The sequence below is a fragment of the Gopherus flavomarginatus genome, chromosome 7, assembly GCF_025201925.1.
Source record: "Gopherus flavomarginatus isolate rGopFla2 chromosome 7, rGopFla2.mat.asm, whole genome shotgun sequence".
Lineage (NCBI taxonomy): Eukaryota > Metazoa > Chordata > Testudines > Testudinidae > Gopherus > Gopherus flavomarginatus.
Genome location: NC_066623.1, coordinates 10218837 through 10241425, shown reverse-complemented (window position 1 = coordinate 10241425; position 22589 = coordinate 10218837). Strand labels below are relative to the sequence as shown.

The 22589-nt window shown below is 41.1% G+C and overlaps 1 protein-coding gene across 1 annotated transcript in view; it reads left to right on the top strand.

Annotated features, from left to right (window-relative positions):
• The window catches only part of SPOCK1 (SPARC (osteonectin), cwcv and kazal like domains proteoglycan 1), a 505769-nt gene that overhangs the window by 280590 nt on the left and 202590 nt on the right, over nucleotides 1-22589 (top strand). The window contains exon 4 of the mRNA XM_050962256.1: nucleotides 21530-21644. Coding sequence (XP_050818213.1) covers nucleotides 21530-21644 — 115 coding nt within the window. The remainder of the gene's footprint in view (nucleotides 1-21529; nucleotides 21645-22589) is intronic.

The following is a 22589-nucleotide window of genomic DNA, read 5'->3' as shown; positions in this document are numbered from 1 at the left end:
TTTATAACGTGTTAGACACTGTTGGATACCATTCTGATGCCATGTGCATTAGCTGGGCATTATTATGTGGGGCTTTTAAGAGACCACCCTCCTAAATTGCATGTACGTACACATTGGAGTAGTTCAAGGGGGTAAAGATTCCTTTGCTTTGTACAGATTGGTATCTATGCTTTAATGAGCAAAAATTGATAGGCAAAGTATGCAACAGTTTAACCTGCTTTCATTAACTTTTGTGTCTCATTTTGGGACCAAATATTTAGGGTTAAAAAAAAAAAAGTAGCCTCGAGGTGAATTACTCATATAGGTATTGCCAGACTGGCTCAGTAGCCCGATCCATTGAGTCCAGTACTCTGTCTCTGACGGTAGCCAGCACCAGATGGTTCCTATTCTTTTCACCATGATATGCACTCTCATATATATTGATCCCGGGGATGTCAATGACACCTCTTTATCCTGGTGTATATGTTAATGTGTACAAGCTGATATACCAGTCAGCATATGCAGTTGTTTACTGGAGGGCAGAAATAAGGTTTTGTTTTTTTCTAGGTACAGTGTTATAAAAGGAAAACAAGTATTTTAATCCTCTGGCAAGTAAAGCCTCTTTTTTGGGGAACTCTTTTTCTGCCTCCCTTGCCCTCTTCCCACTAGCCCTATTGGGTGAATCACTCAACAAGGATGATTTAAAGGCAAAAGGTGAAATCCTGATCCCATTGAAATCTGTTGCAAAATTCCCTTTGGCTTCAGTGGGCCAAGATTTCCCCCCGAACCTCCATCGTAACAGATGTAAGTGTATACGAGGATATGACCATTTGTAGATAATGCAAGTTTTGTGTTACGGGGATCCAGTACTTTCCATACGGCAATGGCTATGGATAACTAATAACACTTGTGTTAATTTTTTTTAAGGTTCACAATTAGTACCATTTGTGGGAGTTATGGGTGTTCAACATTTTCACAGGATCAGGCCCCTTATGCCTACTACAGACTTGTAATGCAAAGAATTTTGAAAAGGATGAATGCTTATCGTCTGTGCTCTTTACTTGAAAGAGAAACATTGTGATTATGGGAATATTTTATTTAAATTATACCAAAATCAGACATTTCACAACCAGTAAAGATGTGCAGTAATTTTCTATTTGAATAGTCATAAAACTGAGGGACTTCCTCTTAGTCTATTTTCTTTCTCAGTCTGTGTGCAGACAGTGGCATAGCCATTGTCACCCCAAGCCTTTGGCATTGTCCTCTTTCATTAGAGGACCAAACTATTCCTAAAATCCTGGAGCTGAAAACACACCTGAAAAAGCTGCTTAGCTGTGCACTAACAAATCATCACTCGCAGAGGATGCTGAGTTTCAGTATCATCCCCTAGCCCGGGAAACTGCTAAATTAATTAGCTTGACACAAAATTTCAGAGAGAGGATGATGAGACAGTCCACTGAAAAGAGGAATAAGGATCTCTCTCCTGAAATAATGACACTAGTGCCTTACCTATTTGAAATATTTGTCAGTGTTTAAAAAAAAATCTAATAGAAGTATTAATATCTGTGCACGGCCATCTCCATATGGAAAGTATTTAATCCCTGTAACAGAAAATTCACACCTACGACTGATCATGTCCCCATATATACATTATTAAAATGGAGTGTCTATTATGGTTATTAAATACCTTTTGCCCTTGTTGGCTATTCACCTCACATTAAAAGCACCAGATAGTGTAGTCATTTTTCTGCAAAGAGGGGGAAAATATCACAGAGATTTGTTGGGCAATTTAAAAGCTATAGGGCATGAAATTGATATTGCAGAGGAACAGAGAAAGGAATCCCCTCATTAGGTCCTACATGTCAGTGCAAAGTCTATTGCTGTTGTGAGTCCTTGTGATGTGTCTTCAGAGCACAGTTATATTACGCATCAACATGGAATAATATGTTAAAAGGCTGGTCATTTCCTTTAATTTTATGTAATGACTTCCTCACTTTTCATATATACACATCATATTGTGTGTGTGTGAGAGAGAGACCGTAGTTTAAGTTGTTCAAATGAAAACACTGAATCCAAACCCCTCGTTCTAAACTTTAGACTCTAAGGTAATGACTTGCACACTCAAATTCTTCCTTATCAACTTGCTTGCCGCATGCATTATAGTCAGTGGGTGCAATCTTCACCCTATTGAAGTCAATGGCAAAACTCACATGGACTTTAGCAGGGTTAGAATTTCACCCCCGGGGTCTAAGTTTGTTTCTTAGATAAACGTGCATAATTTAATTAATGGATATTCTACATATGTATCTGAGACCTAGGACTTTATGTGCACATAAGGCAAGTAAGGGTAACTATTCAGTATTAAGCAAAATATGGCAATTAGTTCACTTATTTTGTTTTCCACTCAGCTTCTCTGCCTCAGTTTTGCCACCTGTAAAATGGAGATAACCTTGCATACCTATCACACAGGGAGTTTGAGAGAGTCAACTAGCTAATGATTATGCTGCACTTAAAAGACAAAAATATAGACTTACTATTATTGTTATTTGCCATATTTTAATCACTATGTTTTTAATCAGAAGCCACAATTACATAATGATTCAAATTTAACAGTCGCAAGGGGCTGCTGAAAGAAAATTCTCTAATTATGAGAGAGAGATGGTAACAGACCATTTACCAGCAAAACCCTGAAGAGGAAGTATACAGAATTTCAGTGAAATTCTGATAATATTGGCTTTCTGAGTTTATGAGGATGCATGCAGTGAAATATTATAGCGATGATGGGAAAAGCAGCATGAGCCACGGGAAAGGCAAAAAACAAGATACAAGGAACAGACTATACTCAAAAAGAACAGGAGTACTTGTGGCACCTTAGAGACTAACAAATTTATTTCAGCATAAGCTTTCGTGGGCTACAGCTCACTTCTTCACTACTCAGTTATCAGACCACTGGGATTGATACAGAAGTTCCTTTCTCTCTTTTGATCTCAAATGCTGTGTGAAACCCACCGATGGTTTCTCGAAACTGGACAGCAAGTGTTTTGGGGTTAGGCCATCTTCAGGGACTTAGGAGGGCAGATCCTCAGCTGGTTAAAGTCTGTCACTTGACTCAGCAGGGGATTTGAAGGAAGAGGTGAGGCCATTTCTCAAGGGCTGACAGAGGCAAGAGGAAATTCTCTGGGGGCTGCAGCTGGTATTGGTCAGGGGAATTGATTTGTTATTGTCTAACTCCTGAGTTTCTGGTTGGAACAATAAATTGTGCCCTGAGGCAAGGACCTGAAAGTGACTCAGGCTTGGCACTGGTTCTTTCCTAGGCTAATGAGAGAGCCTGTAGGCTTACAGCTACATAGAGGTCAGTGGAGCTGTCAACATTTATACCAATCCTTTTGGATCAGGGCATGTCCATTAGGAATAGAGTGACTAGATGTCCCGATTTTATAGGGACAGTCCCAATGTTTGGGGCTTTGTTGTATATAGGTGCCTGTCAGACCGTTCTCACACCCACACATCCTGTCCCAGTTTTTCACACTTGCTATCTGTTAGGCTAGCCCTCTTATAGAGCTGTCCTCTTCCACCCCTCACTAAAGAAATTTATTTTTACTTCCAGAGCTGTTCACTTTCTATGGACCAAATCTTTCCTGAAGTCCTTACTCATTTTTTCCACCTCAGACTTCGTATGGCCAAAACTTCTACTGACTTCAACAGGAGTTGGCCTGAGAAAGGCCTGAAAGTTTAGGGTTAGGGTTAGGGTTATAAATTCCAAATGCAGCCAGGATGTCAGAAATACTAACATTTATACCTGAGACTTTGCATTGAATGGACTGTAATTGTCTACCATAATAAAATAAAGGTAAACCCATTTTCCCAGTCAAATTATAGCCCATGTAACTCAGCTGGGCACTGGAAGCTCCACAGGGGGAAGGAGGAGGAACCAGAGAGACAGCAGAGATGCTCCACAGTTGATATCCCATCCTGATGGCCTCATGAGTAAGGCCTCCACAGCCTTGTGCTCCTCCCTCCGTAGCATCTGTATATTCACTGATTCTGACTTGGAATTTATAAAAATCTCAACTCATCAATAAGTAACTTGCTGTCTAAGAAACAGTAAAGTACGTCAATCACAGTGAAATACAGCATCGGTCCCCTTAACCTCCTAGCACTTTTATAGAGAAAGACACGTCTTTCTTTGCTGAATGTGAAGCTCACAGCCACCTTGCTGCTTTTTCCTTTTTGCCATTTTGAGCTAAGATCTTGTTCAAAAGCAGAAAGGAATCCACTTCATCATCATTTGGTTTTCCTGGTATCAGGAGATGCACCACTTATCCTTCTAGGGTTCTCCATATTCACAGGGAACAGTGGCTAAAAGGGCACATACGTTACCCGTACTTCATTCCTGCATCTTTTCATATCAGGGTTGATCAAGATTCATTTGGAATTATAAACAGACTGAAGCCTTCCTTATGAATACTAGTTCCTAAGAAAAGTAAATAATAAACCCATAAGTACAGAGCATGCCATTCCCCTCCCTTCACCCTGCTTCTCTCCTGTCAAATGTTAGGCATGACACTGCTCCCTTTGGAGGCAATGTCATAATTCCCATTAACTCCGATGGAAGAAGGATCAGGCACACTGAGCCTGGGGGCCTAAATTCACTAGAAGGAAGCAAAACAAAACTGCTCTCTAATGCATTTCCACTATTGCTTTGTCTAGCTATGTCTATACTACAGTTAGACACCCGTGGCTGACCTGTGTCAACTGACAGGCTAATGGAGGTGGGGCTTGGGCTATGGGGTTGTTTAATTGCAGTGTGGCTATTTAGGCTGCAGCCCAAGCTTTAGGATCCTGTGAAGTGGGAGGGTCCTAGAGTTTGGACTGCAGCCCAAGCCTGAATATCCATACTGCAATTAAACAGCCCTGTGAGCCCGGGTTATCTGGCACAGACCAGCCACGAGTTTTAATTGCAGTTTAGACATGTACCATCTTTGACTTCTGACTTTTCTGTTCAAAAGGAACTGTGTATATTGGGACTCTTGAATAGTTAGTTCATTGTTGTTTAATCACACAGGAAAGCTTGCTGTTCTACTTCGAGTGCTTGCTCATGTTGATTCCATTCTAGGTGTGTGCACGTTGTTGAAAACTTTTGCCTTAGCGGTATCCATGGGGTCGGCTGCGGCACCCCTTTGAGTCAGTATATCATGTGTCGAATGTGCTCTCCGCATCCATCCCCGCACGTGTCACGTTCCCAGTGCATGAGAGGTCCTAAAGATTGCCAAAGCCCTCTGGCAAACCCCATCCTCAATCCCACCCTCTTCCAAGAGGGAAGAGAAAGTATTTTGTCCCCACCAAGGGGCTAAAATATTTATACACTCACTGCCCCCAGGGTCATTGGCTGTGTCGGCAGCCAACGAAAAGGACAAGCGAGGGCATTCTAGTTCCACCCCCAAAAATAAGGAGGCCAAGAGACTGGACCTTTTCGGGAGAAAAATGTATTCCACGGCCAGTCTTCAATTCCAAGTCGTGAACCACCAGGCTCTTTTTGGGCAATATAATTTTAACCTGTGGGATTCCTTCCATAAATTTAAGGACTCCATATCCTAGGAGGTGGCCCAAGAGTTTGGGGCCCTTTTTGAGAAAGGAACCACAGCGGTTTGGTGCTCCCTCCAGGTGGCCTGGGATGCAGCCAGTTTGGCAACCAGGGTGGTCACCTTGGCAGTGGTCATGAGGTGGAGTTCCTGGCTTCAGACCGCAGGCCTATCCCAGAAGATGCAATCCTCCATACAAGATCTCCCATTTGATAGAGTTGGGCTGTTTGCAGAATAAATGGATGCGAGGCTGCACGCTTTGAAGGACATTCAAGCCACCCTCTGCTCGTTGGGGTCACATACGCCTCAGTCAGCGAGGAAGCAATTCCGGCCACCCCCACCACCAAGGCCTCATAAGAGCATAAGAACGGCTGTACTGGGGCAGACCATAGGTCCATCTAGCCCAGTATCCTGTCTACCTACAGTGGCCAATGCCAGGTGCCCCAGAGGGAGTGAACCTAACAGGTAATGATCAAGTGATCTCTCTCCTGCCATCCATCTCCACCCTCTGACAAACGGAGGCTAGGGACACCATTCCTTACCCATCCTGGCTAATTGCCTTGGCAGGGATCTACAAGAAGGGCACTAGTTTTAGTTGCTGCCACCCTTCCTCCTCCCGTTCATCTGCGCAGTCTGGCCTGGTGAAACACCACAGAAGTGGGCGTTTTGAGGATGCTCTCAAGAGTGATGCCCCAGTCAACTTCCTGGATCTGTCCCATCTTTTCCTCAACCATCTCCATCTCTACTGTTTGGCCTGGTTGCGAGTTACCTCGGACTGCTGGGTGCTAGAGATTTTTGTCACTTGGCTACACTCTCCAGTTTCTGGCCGCCCCCCTACCTCCCCATCTTCCCCAGCCCTCTTCAGGGACCCTTCTCAAAAGCAACTCCTCATTCAGGAGGTAGACAACCTCCTACAACTGGGGAGCGGTGGAGGAGGTCCCTCAGGAAATGAGGGGGAAAGGTTTCTACTCCCACTGTTTCCTGAACCCAAAAGCAAAAGAGGGCCTAAGACCCATTCTGGAGCTGCGATGACTCGACAAGTACTTCAACAAGTTGAAGCTTTACGTGGTTTCACTGGCCTCCATCATCCAGCGGTCAGACTAGATGACCATAATGATCCCTTCTGACCTTAAGTCTATGAATCTATGGATCCTCTCCCTGGGTCCGGGATCCAGGAGACTGATACGCCGCTCTTGACTTGACAGATGCTTATTTCCTTATCTCTATCTTCCAAGGACACAGATGGTTCCTCCATTTTATGGTGGGCCAGTGCCATTTCTAGTTCATGGCGCTTCCCTTTGGCCCCTCTATTTAGAAAATGTATGGCCCCAGTAGCTGCTTACCTGGGTTCTTTCTCTGTGGGAAAAAGACATAACAACATGTTAGTTATACCAGGCAGTTATTCAAGTGTCCATAAGGGTAAACCATAGTTCCAACAACAGTCCTTTCCAAAAATGACATGGCTTTCAGAAGTATTTTAATTAGAGCATTTAACAGAATAACAGTTCTTCTCTATAGGATCATTACAAATATATTGTTTTGAACAAAGAGTATTTTAATTAACTGCAGATGGTCTCAGTCTAGTTAGTACTAGATGGTATTTGTCCAGATCAGAAAAGTTCCTGACTATTTGAAACATATGTCAGTTGCTGCTCAGGGAAATTTCTGGGGTGCCATATGGATGCTGCAGTTTGGGACTTGAGGTACATTTGCAAAAGGAACAGTGAGGAGAAGGTTGCAGAGTACCTAACTTTAGCAAGGACTCTTTGGGCCAGATCCTCAACTGATGTAGATTGACATAGTGATGTCAGAGCCAAAGGACCCATTCCGATTTATGGTCCTCAGTCATTCACTTCTGTACTCTCTAAACCTTACCAAATCTATTCAAAATGATTATAAAAATTAATATATGAAAGGAATGGATGTTTTTCTTTGTATTGTCCTGTAGTAGTGTACTTCTGTAACTTGATATTATTCCTCTTTACCACTAGATGATTTGAGACTGCATCGTTATTCCACTTTTAGACTTTTATTCACTGATCATGCAGTGCATTTTTTGACAACGCAGCTTTGCTCTCTAGGTAGGATAAACGATAATCTAACTCTCCCACTGTTTCGGATGTGCAAATATTTTAGTCTCTTGATCTAGAACAGGGGTTCTCAAACGGGGGCTCGGGACCCCTCAGGGGTCACAAGGTTATACCTGGGGGATCGCGAGCTGTTAGCCTCCACCCCAAACCTCACTTTGCCCCCAGCATATATAATGGTGTTAAATATATAAAAAACTGTTTTTAATGTATAAGCGGGGGTCGCACTCAGGGGCTTGCTATGTGAAAGGGGTCACCAGTAAAAAAGTTTGAGAACCACTGATCTAGAAGTTGTCGCATTAAGCATAGCTCCCTGAAGGGTGCAACTACTTTTTATGAACTAGAGTAGTTTTCTAGTTTAAGAACTTTCAAGACATCTTTGTAGGTTTCAGACTAGAAAACATCAACTGATAGGTTAAATGAGTAATGTTGCTAGATAGTCATTGACATCCACAATACTTGTTTTTATTAAATAACCCTAAATTGAGGGTACTTTATGCTGTAATTACAATTCACATATTTTAAAACATCCTGTTTTAAGTTTTGCCTCAGATCCCTTAAATGAACTGTCTTGATTGCCATGACAGATTCTCTCTCATAGTTGGCTGACCAACAATTTCCAGTCTATAAGGTATATTACTAGCTGATTATCTACATGAGATCTTCATCGTTTCTGAGCAAAGTAATTTCTCTTGAAAGTGGTGAAAAGGACATCTACCAAAAATCTAAAATGAGGCTAGCAACCAGTATGACACACAATGCATTTATTTTGTACTGTACAAATTCCTAGGTCATGCATCTACATGCACAAAAATTAGTATGATAACAATACCGAGAATCTTGCCACATGAATTGCTGTAATTAAGGTATACAGTACCTGTGTTCAGCAGGTAAAACTGAGTAAGAGAGATCTTAAGGCTTCTTAAAGTTAGCCATCTAAATAAGTGGCTTCGTTCTCAGAAGCTGCCGTTGACAGTGGTAATTTTGCTTAAGTCAGGAATACAGGAGCATAGGAATTCCATACTAGTCCAATATCCCATCTCTGTCATTGTCCAGTACCCAGTGCTTCAGAGTAAGGTTCAAGAGACCCCAGAGCTATTGTTAGTCTGCCAAAGGGGAATTTTCTTCCTTACTCATATCAGTTAGTGATTAGCTTATGCCCTGAACCATAAGGGTATATGCCGCTTCTAGAAAATGTCTTGTCTAATGCATGCTAAGCTCGTGGCCTCAATGACCTCTTGTGCTAGTGCGTTTCACAGGTATAATTATGTATAGGGGTGTGTGCATAATCCTTTTATCCGTTTTCAGTTTGTTACCCTTTAACTTCATTGGATGTCCCCTTGTTCTTGTTTTATACCAGAACAAGGTAAATAAGAGTGTCTGGCTCATCTTTTCTGTTCCATCTATCATTTCCATATGCCTCTGAGTCGTTTCCTCTTTAAACTCAACAGTGCCAGTTGTTTCAAATATCTCCTTATAGGGAAATGTTTCGAGTCCTCTACTCATTTTTGTCACTTGTCTTTGAAACTTTTCATTTTTGACCTAGTTTGACCAGATCTGAACACACAGTTCCTGGTGAGAATGTAAGGATTGTGCCTCAGTGCAGACTCATGGAGTTAAAATCAAGTTTAACTTTCAATATCAATGGTATCTTGCAAAAATGTTGCGTATAATGATGAAGTGATGGAAAGGCATCTCTGTAGGTGTCAGGCTGAATTCCTGTTGAAATGCTTACTTTAATGCTGCTGGGATTTTGTTTGTGATGTTAATGATGCTAAGGTGCCTAGAGCCTTGGATAGGCATATTTTTATTATTTTAAATCTGAATGTATTACATAATAAACAAAAGAATAAAAAGAAAATCCCTTCTGTAGCTTTTTGAAATACCAGACTGCATAAGAACCTTCGGATCAGATTCTTCTCCATTGCACCTGTGTCAGACCCCCATCATTCAAGGTTTGGAAGTGTCCTGAAATGAGCTATATGTGCTCTCCTCCCATTGAGTGCAGCGGGGCCTGTGAGGAGGCACTCTCTGTATTGTAGGATTTAGTTCTACATCCAGAGGAACTCCACTGACCTCCAAGGGCTCCTTCAGATTTCCTTAGGTGGCAGAGAACTAGATCTTGTCCATCACAGCTAGGGTTACTAATTCACTCTCGCTGGAGGCTGACAGATGAATTACTTCCTGACTCATGAGAGTTGAACCTACTACTCAGTTTCCATATATAAGGGACCAGGTCAATCTTGGATATTTCCTCTCTTTTTCTAGTGCAGGGGTAGGCAACCTATGGCATGGGTGCCGACGGCAGCACGCAAGCTGATTTTCAGTGGCACTCACACTGCCCGGGTCCTGGCCACCAGTTCAGGAGGCTCTGCATTTTAAATTAATTTTAAATGAAGCTTCCTAAACATTTTAAAAACCTTATTTACTTTACATACAACAATAAGTTAGTTATGTATTATAGACTTATAGAAAGAGGTCTTCTAAAAACATTAAAATGTATTACTGGCACGCAAAACCTTAAATTAGAGTTAATAAATTAAGACTCAGCACACCACTTCTGAAAGGTTGCTGACCCCTGTTCTAGTGTTTTGTTTTGCTCAGTATGGACTAAAAGTAATGTAATTTGGAAACAAGTCTTTATGTGCTGATACAGGAAATGAAGTGCTGGCACGTGTTTCCATGGCAACAGTCAGAAGCTGTGATAAATAAATATGGCTCATAGTTCTGTAAGATTTTAGCCATTTTGTGTAATTTCTTTATCAGTCAGTGACCGTCATTCACAGTGACTCTGGGCTTATATGCTGTAGGGCTTTCTGAGGATCTCAATGTGCTTCGTAAAGGTGGGTAAGTAGTATTGTCCCCATTTTAAACACTGACAAAGCATGGCAAAGAGTGGCTAAGTGACGTGCCCAAAGGCTCACAGTGAGCGTCATAAGGAGAAATGAAGCCTTCTGATTTACAGGGAGCGTCCCATCTTCAATCACTAGGCAACAAGACTGTCCATCACCATGCATTATCTAAGATACTGAGGGCAAATATAAAGTCAAGAAAAAAGGATGGTTCTTCCTTTAGCATCTTGTTACTAGTGAGACTGAAGGCCACATTGTAGTATTGATTTCATGGAGCATAAAATGATCGCATATATTTTGCTCTAGTTAGATGAAAATATTTGGGGTCAAATTCTGCCCTGACCACAATGTAAATCCAGAGGAACTTCGCTGAAAGCAGTGGGGCCTCTCTTTCTGTGTAGGGTGGTAACTGAGATCAGAATTCATCTCCCACCGTGTCTAATTGTAAGATTTAAATCTGAGCATGTTCTAGATGCATAAGACTAGCTCACAGCTTGGTGATTATTACCTCTGTAATAACACTAACATTCAATCTGTCAACACACACAGCAATCTCACACATGACTTTTCGGCCTTCAGGGATATAAATTTCCAAAGCTCATGGCACGCAGCTAACAGCATGTAGCCATTTACTAGAAATGAAACATTATTATTCCTGCTGAAGTATAGCTTCATAAACCTGATAATTCAGTGTTTAATTTTCACCAAATGATAATGTGCTCAGTATTAATAATGAGATTTTGGTTCTGAAGCACATTTCGTTTACAAATCTAAGAAAAATACTTTCATGTTGTTTGTATGTTTTCAGTGCAGATTTAAAAATATAAAATATCTGCTGAAAAGCCATGTAATGTGTTTGGGGAAAAGTTTTGTTTTAAGAATAAGGAGGAAATTTATATCCTGAAGTATTTTGTTTCAATTCTGTTTGGTTTTGGTTTTGCACTCACTTAGTTCACACCCTTATAATTCAATGTTGCTTTTAATCAAAGTTACAAGAGAGTTTGGTCTCTGAGAAACCAGCAATCTGAATTTAATTCTTAGTTTTTCCCTGTGATCCTATCATCACTCTGGGTAAAACATATTTCATGACTGCCAGGGATTATGAAACATTTCTGTAACTTCTCTGCCCTGAGCCATTAATAATGTGTATCTATATTCATCTAAAATGGTGGAAAGTGTGTCCTTAACGACATGTAAATGTTAAAGTTCTTCTGCTTCATGTTCTGTAGGCATTGGACCAATGCTTATCTCCATTTACAGCTAGTGAAAGGAAACTCCATTCACGTCCATTGAATTGCTCGAGATTAACCCCAGTGAATCGGAGAGCTGAATTTGGCCAAAAGAGTTTACATGAAGAGCGATATTTGTCAATGTAGAGTCACCACAGTACTGCCAACCCCAAGCATTCCAAAATCATAAGATTGGTTTAATTATCATGAGATTTTTAAAAAATAATTTTGAAGTCTTTTATGTGCTTTCGGGTTTTTTTTTTTTTTTTTTTTTTGAGCCTTTAAAGTTAGTTTTCAAACTTTTCTCTACAGCCATGAGGGCTAGAATCTTACTTCTCTTACAGTAAAAGCTGAGATGCTGATATTAGGGGGAAGGATAGCTCAGTGCTTTGAGCATTGGCCTGCTATAAACCCAGGGTTGTGAGTTCAATCCTTGAGGGGGCATTTGGGGAACTGGGGTGGAAAAAAAATTCTGGGGATTGGTCCTGCTTTGAGCAGGGGGTTGGACTAGATGACCTCCTGAGGTCCCTTCCAACCCTATGATTCTATGATATAAGCACATGAATCCTGTCACTACCACTGGATTTTGGCCCATTTTTACAAGAAGTTGCCAGCTGGCCATTTGGTTCTCCTGTCTTCACCCAATCTCTGCTGCTCTTGGGACCAGTTCTACCCCTGCTTGCACCCAATGTGCTGCCTCTCTGTCCTCCTCAAATGAATTTGCTAATCATAATATGATGCATGGGGGAGGGGTGTAAAATTCAGTCAGGAGGTGTCTGTCAAAGAGTTAGGCAGTATAGTTGGGCCCCAACCTGATATGGCTGGACCTGGAAGCAGCAGGGAATGGATGGCATCAGCAGTAGCTTTCCAAGATAAGCTCTTTAAAAGCTCTTGTGTTAAAAGCCCTTAGATCTGAAAAGCAGGCAGGCCAGGGTACCTGGGAGCAGTGGCAGAGGGACTGCAGAAGGTGTGGGAAACTGAATGCCTTCGGAAGGAGTGCACAAGACTGAGCATAACCAAAAATAAGTATTCATCTTTTGCCCGCTCATCCCAATGACTTCCTCTAGCCATCATGCAGAAGTGCCCTCCCCTACCCTTCAGATCCCGGAGGTTCTCTTTGAGCTAGATAATGCCCACAGGTGTCCTGTGATCCTGGATAGGTGTTTTCACAACCTTTTTATTTTTTTTATCAGCCACAGGTAATTTTAATAGTTCTCTGTAGGCCTCTGCAGCCTTTGAGCCTGCAGTGTTTACATCCCTGGATGCTTGAAGCTGAATCAATCCAGAGTAATCCCTGGTATTTTGACAGCAGGTTGTAGGGGGCAGGAAGGAGGCTGACAGGAGTACAGAAGACAGAGATGGGGTGGGCGACACAGGGGATCAGATGGCAGCTCCTCCAGCCTGGGGGTGGGGAAAGGGAGTCCTCTCTGAACAGGTAGGGGAAGACAGTTTTGCCGTGTTGCCAGCTCCCACTAACTGATTATGGTTTAAGTCATGGGATTTTGGTATCTGTTGGAGGAACTGTTGTGATGATGTGAGAAACTCCTCCATTCCCACAGTTTTTAGGGCTGGGCATGCAGGCAGAACTGTGTGCGAGAGCCTCAGTGCTGAGGACACATATCTCCCCTGCCACTGGCTTTGCCTTCATGTATAGCCCTATAGGAGAGAGAGATTCTGGGGCAGTTGGAGGCAGTGGAGTGAGGAGTTGGGGAACAGCTGCTGTTGTGTCTTGGGCCCTGGGCCCAGCAGCAAAACCGCCTCTTCATGCTGCCTTGGGACTTCTGCTCGACTTGGGATCCAGACAGAGGAGAATCCCTAGGAGGTAGTGCGGGGAGAAAGGAGGAGTCAGGAAGATGGTACTGCCAGATCTGGAAAAAGGGAGGAGTCCCCAGGGGCAGCAAGGCAAGGGAGAAGGGGAATCAAGACAGTAATAGGAAATGGTTAGCAGTTCCCTTTTCTTAGGGGTGAGGAGGAGGTAAGTAGAGTCTCCATCTGAGCAGCCATGGGGAGGCGTGCATTTTTTGTGCACATTAAAGATTGACTTTTCGACCTGAAATTATCACACACACATAGTCAGAAGCATAGAGGGGAGTTAAAAATGAAAAGATGGATTAAAAGGCATAGTTTGATGTTCTTAAAATCTAATGATTTGTGGGGCCAATCTTATGATTTTTTGCAGATCTGACTTATTATTTTTGATTTCTTGAGGTTAGCAACACCATTATGTACTCAAGTATATCTGGGGCTAGAATCCTATCCCTTTGTAAGAAAATATTACTAAGGAGTGTTGAGAGAGAAATTGTAACCTTCCCTTGTCAAAAGGCACAGCTATCTAGCAATCAAGCTACCGGTAATCCCTCTCTCATGATATATTGGACCACAACCGGATATTATTATAAATGTCTCAGTAGCTTTCTGATAGTACTGTTTGCTGTATCTGTAGTTTCCTGAGACATTTTCTTCAGAGGGGTAAAAGGGATTTGTTTTATTTTGTTTCACCCTAGTTTGCCTAAATATTTCCCCTTCCTTTCATATGACTTGATCCTGCGGCATGCAGAGCATCCTCAAGCATGTGAGAGTGCTCAGCATCTTGCAGGACCAGGTCCATACACTGTTGCTAGCTGAATGGATTCAGGGAATGATGATGGTGCATCACAAAGGGCCTGATCCTGGGAAGTACAACTGTTCAGATGAGTTCAGTGGGAGTTGAGGATGCTTTGCATTTCCCAGGAGAGTCTCTTCACCATGCAAATAAACTAACTGCATGCAACTTTTTTAATCTGCATGACAATTTAAGTAAATAAAATACATATACACTAGCACATTAATTATATTGAATTCAGCAACGTACATTTGTCATAAGCAGGCTTTTTACTGACATTAAGTCCCATATTTTCTATCCTCTCTTCACCTATTATAACTGCACTTCATTTCTATAGGTTTGTCAAGCAGACTCTTTTTCCCTCCTGAGGGAATTCTGCACCACTGCGCAATGCAGAATTTTGCAGAAATGAACATGTGTGCAGAATTTCCTTTCCCCCACAGAAATGGGCTGCAGTGCTGCCAGCTGCCAGTAGGGGCTGCTGGACCCAGCAGAGCCCAGCTCACACATAGAAGATACTGCTTGGGGTGGGGGAATGGGACGGACTAGAGGGTTGCTGGCAGCTGCAATTCCCAGCTAGCCCTGGGGGAAGGAGAGGGCAGCATGTAGGAAACTATGCAGGACTGGGACAGAGCATCAGGCTGTTTCTCCCTCTGGATCCCTGGGCTCTGTGGGAGAGGGTGTGCAGGTATTTGGGCAAGGAGGGCCCAGGATCTGGGCTCTGGAGGAGAGAGGATGTGGGTATCTGGCCCAGGGAGGCGCTGCAATTGGGCTCTGGGAGGGGAAGGGGCCAGAGAAACAGGGACTGGGGTTGTCATAGGGTTTCTTTAACTCTCTACTCCTTGGGGAATGTGGGTGTGTGTATGTTGTTGCAGACATGCTTGCTGACAGGTATTTTGAAATAAATTACCAAAATAATTGAAACTGGCTTGATTATATAGTGTTATTTTGACAAATAAAATTTGCAGAATTTTGCAGAAATGTAAAATATTGTGTGCAGAATTTTTAATTTTTTGGCATAGAATGTCCCCTGGAGTACTTATTATTCATGTTCTTTATCATGTTACTTGGCAAGCAAACCAACACATTGTCCTTTACAATATCTTTAGCTCGGATAGCCCTCAACAATGTGAAAAGGGATAGTATGTTGGTTATGAGAAATCATTCTTGAAAGTGCCCATATAAATGAAAATAGATGTTTCTTTCCACAATACCGATCTCTTTCACTGTTCAAACATTACGGTTTCTCTAAAACACAACAATGGTACAGGGATTCGATAAATGCTGACAACTTGATTAGTTGCTTTTTTGTTGCATTGTGAAAATAATTCACATACGTGTTTGAAGCATTTGGTCCTATGGTTATTCATTTTTAGCTGAATTGATTTCTGCATGCAAATTGCTGCGAGTAATTATGTGGCTAGAGAGTGTGAGAGTTAAATATCTGAGTATGCTACTTGAAGACATACTCTCCTCAAGACTTGCGGGGGGAGTAGTAATGGCAATTTTCTCTCTAATGAAACAGAATGACTTATGCAAACTTTTGCAGGAGCAGAATTTACAAAAATGGTAATTACTTGTTGTTGATATTTTGGAGTTTTCCTAATCTGCTCTTTCAGATCAAGTATTTTGTAAACATAAGATTATTGACAGTATCACGGCTATGGCATCAAAGGTTGCAACCAACTGTGCTAACCAAAAAATATTTCTTATCAAATCAATGCCATGACTTAATGAACCATAAGATTAAGTAGACTAGGAAAAAGGAGCTTCCTGTCTAACGGGGTATCAACAGACTGCAGTGTTTTATAGTAGTTAGAGCACAGCAAGAGATTAGTATTTAGGACTCCTGCATTCTTTTCCTGCCTCTGCCATTGACTGACCCTGTAACCTTGCACACACAAATGACAGGCTAATCAGATTCCTAATTTTCTTTGCTTTAATGCTAGTATACGCTCAGAACTCACTTTGGTTATATTTTACTTCATCTGCACTGGGAGCCAGGCTATTCGGAGGGAGAAGAGAGCAGAGTTTTAAACTGAATGCCCTTAACAACAAACACAAAGGCCATGTCTATGCTAGGAAGAATGGGCTCTTTTAAAAACAGGTTGGCTAACACATCTTAAAATCCTAGCACAGATGAGGCAGTTCTAGTTTTAACACAGTAGCTGATCAAAGTAAAGCGTAAAGGGTAGCTTGAGGTTCATGGCAACCAGCTAACAAGTGTTAAAACTAACTTATCTGCCTACACTAGGATGTTAATAAATGTTAAAAACAATTTTTTTCCTAGTCAAGTGACGGCCGAATAGGATAGGTGTTTCGTTTTTCTCAGTGGGTGCTAGGTCAAGGCCCATAATTCATTGTATGATTGTGGGGGACTGATTCTGGAAGCTGCCTGTTTCATGTTGACCTCCCTGACATGGAAAAATCTAGCACATCCATTGCCTATTGGAGTCAATAGTGAGCTGTTTATTTCACCCTGCTCTTCAGCCAGTTGCTGGGCTGCTGTAATTGAGAGTGTAGGGAATGACTTGAGACCTTGCCTCCTCAGTCTGATGTTCAGCCTTCGGCGTTCTAATGGTTTCATGCCTAGCAGAGAATAGTCCAGCATAATCAGTGCGTGTCTTCTGCTCTGCCCCAACTCAGCTTTTCATAGCTTTTCATTCTGACCCCACCCCATCTGCTTGCTTGTACAGTCAGGGACTGTGCCTTCCTCTGTGTTTATACAGAACCAAGATCTTTGCTGGAGACAAATAATATATAAAATACAGAACTACATTTGAGTGTGTCCTTTAAAATAAATGTTTTATTGCCATGCTCTGTTGTGAAACAAAATGAACTAGAATCTTTGCATTATACACTGCTGGTCCCATTTTCCAGTTCATCATAGCTTTTCTCACCAGATGGTCTTGTTTTCTCTGATGCTGAGAACAGTTCCAAGAGGATTGTGTGAGGCAACTGCTCTTGACATTTCATTTTTCAAAAGTCTTTTTGTTTGAGTGATCATAGCACTTATTGTATGGCAATTTTTGAAACCAAATGTGTTTACATGTCATTTTCTTTTTGATTGCCTGGCTTTTTAATATAAGCTTTACTAAATATGTGTGGGTTTGGAATTTGAACTCTTCCCAAAAGAATGGTCATGAAAACAACATCAAGGTCATAAATCTGCAGTTGTGAACTAGTTGTACACATTTTGCAGAACTGCACAGCCATTGCTGCAAGAGATTTTGTTTGCTACCATGCTTCCAAAGTCACATCTGTGAAAAATAAATTTGCTCTGTTGTGATTAACACGACCCTGATCTACTGTATAGTCTAATATTGCAACCCTCAGCATGTATTGCTAGTGCCTGAATCCTAGCATTTCCTATCAGTCATATGTCTTCCTTTATAGTAGTAATATGTAAAAACATGAAATGGAATGGAAAAGCGTCTCAAGCACTATTGTTAGCTCTTTGTCCAACGATGATTTGTATTGTTAACCTGGAACTCTTGGTGACAAGTATTGGGGGAGGAGAGAGAATAATTCGTGGTGGTATTCTCTTCTCTGATTAGTGCGGGAGGACACTCAGAATGTAACTGCCATCATTATTTTCATATTGATGCCCTGTAAAAAAGAGGTGCTAACATACTGTTGGGAGGTTGTTAATGACTTGATGCAATCACTACTGTTTATTTCCCAATTAGTTTGATATCTCTAAGAGGGAACCACAGAGGATTTATAGATTTAATAAGGTGCATAAATTGCTATGAATAAATAATGAAAGGTCACATGAAAATGAAGTGACACCTGCATACTACTGTGTTACGCCCTTTGCTTTTCAATGACAATGGCTGGAATTCTGGTTCCACGCTCACAGCTTGAATAAATTGGCATTGTGTCGGGGATGGAAACATCACACATGGATGGAAGCACTGCACCTTGGCACTTTTATGCAGCTAACCTTTAAAGCCAGCGAGCTGAGGCCCAATGCTGCTTGACTCTCTCACAGAAGTTTTGTGGCTGTTGAATCTATACAGGTATTGGACTCGCTAGCCATGCCCAGGGCCAGTGCAACCCATTAGGCAACCTAGGTGGTCACCTAAGGTGCTGACAATTGGGGGCCGGCGACAGCCTTGGTGTTTTGGGGGCAGGACCTTCCGCCGTGTCTGTCGGGGGCGCCATTTTGGGGGCGGAACCTTCCACTGCCTAAGGTGCCAAAAAGGCTGCCGGCGCTCCTGGCCATGCCCTCATCACTCCCTGGGCTGTTCCAGAGAGCTCTCCTTTCTTGCTCTGTCAGGTAGCGAGAGACTGCAGGGTTTAGATCCACAGTAGAACTGGCCAGAAAATGGAATTTCCTTCCAGCAAAAGTTTTGATGGGGAGTGGGAGGGGTGAAGTGGGGAATCATCATCAATTGGAATGAGAAGTAAAACATTCAAAAATTTTTCACAGGAAAAGCATTTGTTTCAGAATATTGACGTTTCCCTTGAATGCTTAAGGAATTTTGTTTTTGTAATAAAACTGACCTCAGATTTTTATTTTAAAAAATTACTTTTTACTTGCCCTTCCCCCACTTCATTTATGTATTTATAATTTTGGTTCTTAATTTCAAAGACTTCACTCTTATTGCTGTAGAGTACAAAGAACTGTGATGTCAAATATGGGTTTTATATTTCATCTTATTCCCAAATAGGGTGACCAGACAGCAAGTGTGAAAAATCGGGATGGGTCGGGGGTAATAGGAGCCCATGTAAAAATATCAGGACTGTCCTTATAAAATCAGGACATCTGGTCACCCTGTTCCCAAAGGCCTTTTCTTCTGCAGATGATGAGCATCTGCTCCTAGTGATGTAGAAACCTAATTCACAAATCATGGTCTTTGATTGGTATATTTTAGAAATGATTATTTTGTGCCCTGTCTCTAGGGATTGTATTGCATAGCATTGGTATAACCTTCCAAATTTCTTCAACGTTTTAACATTCTAAACTCTTTGGCAATTACACTGTTGATCTTGTGTACCCAATATAGATTGCCCCTTTTATTATTATTATTATTTATTTATTTATTCCCATTTGAGAGAGAAAATATTGAGACACAGAGAAGTTATGAGTGTGTAACTGAAATAGAATCCAGGAGTGAAATTCTGGCCCCATTGAAGTCTTGAAACACAAGAGCATTCAAACAATACATGCTTTCTATACATATGAAAGTTCTGCTGCACCATTGCCATACTGAAAATAAGGACTCCTGTGACATCTTAAAGACTAACAGATTTATTTGATGTAAGTATATTTATGCCTGTATCTGTAATTTTCACTCCATGCATCTAAAGAAGTGGTATTTTACACACACAAGCTTATGCCCAAATAAATCTGTTGGTCTTTAAGATGCCACTGGACCCCTCGTTGTTTTTGTGGATACAGACTAACATGGCTATTCCTCTGATACTTGATTCCCATACTGGAATACTCTATTTTTTGTGTGAAGCGTATTTAAACATTTTGTTTACTTTTTATTAAAATAGATTATAATGTGACACTGTCTTAGAATTTAGTCACTTTACAGCTGCACCAGTTTTTATCCTAGGTTTCAGAATTCATGTGTAGAGAGGTAATTGTACCTTGCAAAGATGAATAATAGATCAAATTCTTCAGTACCGTTATTTGTTGAGCACTCACTCGCTCACACTTCATAACGGCTCAAATCCTGTTCCTCTTACTCATGCCAAACTACTCTTGATTTCCATGAGTAAAATCAGCAGGATTTTATCCCTAAAGCCAAGTTTATCCCTACCATCACTTGGGTTCAATTTAGTTCATGATCCTTCCTTGCAGAAGCATACACGGTAAACATAGACCATACAACAGAACTAACTATCTCTCTCTCTCTCTCTCTCTCATATATATATATATATGCCTAATGGAAACTCATTAGATGTTAATGGTATGGGAAACGTATGACCTTTTCCCCCATTCCACCTTTTCTATCAGTTTAATGGATTTAGGAGCAAAAGCTGTTTACGTTTGTTTTTTGTTTTTAAGACTTCCAGCGCCTTGTATTTCTCTAAATACATATGCACTGGTTGTGCTCAATTGCCCATCACAAATCTGTAATGGGTGTTAATGTGGTGAGCTCTTGCTGCTCTGACTGCTTAAACCAATGCAGAACAGCTGCAATACTTCAGCACTGCAGGAGAGCAAAAGAACCCTCTGGTTGTTAGAAATACATTTGCTGCAATGTGGAGAACGTCAGTGGTAATTGAATGGGAACTTAAAAATTACTGCATTTTTTTTTTTTGTGAAAAGTAATATCTTTTTTTAAAACTTCCCTGGGCATCAACTAACAATGGGAAAAGCAGCCAGGGTAATTTGACATAAACACCTTACATGGAGTTCCAAAATGAAAACAAAAATGTTTCAGATAAGCAATAGATGTGGGAAGGAAAGGGATGCTAGGCAGGAATTAGGCGAAATCTTTGGGAGGGAGAAGTAATAAAATTAAAGTCCAAATAAAAGCAGATATAATTTAAATTAGTTGGAGACGCAACCTTGCCGTTATGTTTGAGAGACCTAAAATTAAGATCCTGACCTCTTCCATGATGTGCTGGAGATGAATCCTTAGGGCCTCACAGAACCCACCTTTTAACATTCTAATTGAGTCCAGTTCTGGGTGCCGCATTTCAGGAAGGATGTGAACAAATTGGAGAGAGTCCAGAGAAGAGCAACAAAAATGATTAAAAGTCTAAAAAACATGACCTATGAGGGAAGATTGAAAAAAATGGGTTTGTTTAGTCTGGAAAAGAAAAGACTGAGAAGGGACATAATAGTTTTCAAGTATGTAAAAGGTTGTTACAAGGAGGAGGAAGAAAAAATGTTTTTCTTAACCTCTGAGGATAGGACAAGAAGCAATGGGCTTAAATAGCAGCAGAGGAGGTTTAGGAATGTCAGAGTGGGTTAAACACCGGAATAAATTGCCTAGGGAGGTTGTGGAGTCTCCATCATTGGAGATTTTTAAGAGCAGATTAGATAAACACTTGTCAGGGACGGTCTAGATGATACTTAGTCCTGCCATGAGGAATAGAAGACCTCTCAAGGTCCCTTCCAGTTCTGTGATTCTATATTCCCACTAGTTGCATGTTCTTTATTTGAATTGGGAACTATGAGAGAATTTAATGTAAACTCCTAACTTTGTTATTTTTACATTTGTTTTAATAGCTCTTGATCCATCCAAAGACCCATGTTTGAAGGTAAAGTGCAGCCCACATAAAGTTTGCGTCACTCACGACTATGAGACTGCTATTTGTGTAAGCCGTAAGCAGCTGGTACACAGGTAAGGATGCACTGTCATTACATTCTATTATGCCCTTGTAAAGTTCCATGGACACCAAAATTAGAAAACTCAAAAGAGAACATTAAAATAGATTCTCGAGACATTCTTTGAACAATTAAATTACATTTGCTTTTGTTGCTGAGTATAACGTTTACATTTATAGTATCAGAGGCTAGAGCAGGGTTGTAACTGTTCCAGAAAGATCAGATGTTTTGGAACACAGGGTACCATAGGGTGAATTGTACACTGCAGCATACTTACTGCCTAGCTCTGGAAGAAGTTTGTTCAGACAACAAGCATGGTGCATAAAAGCCTGAATTCATAAAATATGAAAATGTTCCAGATGCTGTACACTTCTACCATACAAATGAATTAAGTATAAACAATTAAAAGCAGTAGCAAACATAGGGAATTTCTGGTTTTGTTTTAATGAGCAAAATCTGTGCTTATTAGTAAGATAAGGTTGGAGGTTTTGATGGTTCTAGGAAGAGTAATCCACAGATAAATCACAAAATTACAGAAAGCTCCAGGTCCCTGAATGATTAAATTGAGGGCAAGTTAAATAGTAGGTACTTTAAGAACTTTGGGATTTTCATATGAAACTAAGGCTTTCTTCACTACAGTGTCAGCTGGAGTTATCTACCCTTGAGGTAACGTCTTCTGAGTTAGCCTAACTGGAGTGAGAGCCATTACACCAGGGGTCGGAACCTTTCAGAAGTGGTGTGCCAAGTCTTCATTTATTCACTCTGATTGAAGGTTTCGTGTGCCAGTAATACATTTTACCATTTTTAGAAGGTCTCTTTCTATAAGTCTATAATATATAACTAAACTCTTGTTGTATGTAAAGTAAATAAGGTTTTTAAAATGTTTAAGAAGCGTTATTTAAAATTAAATTAAAATGCAGAGTCCCCCCTGTCATAAACAGATAGCTAAGGGTTAATGTCT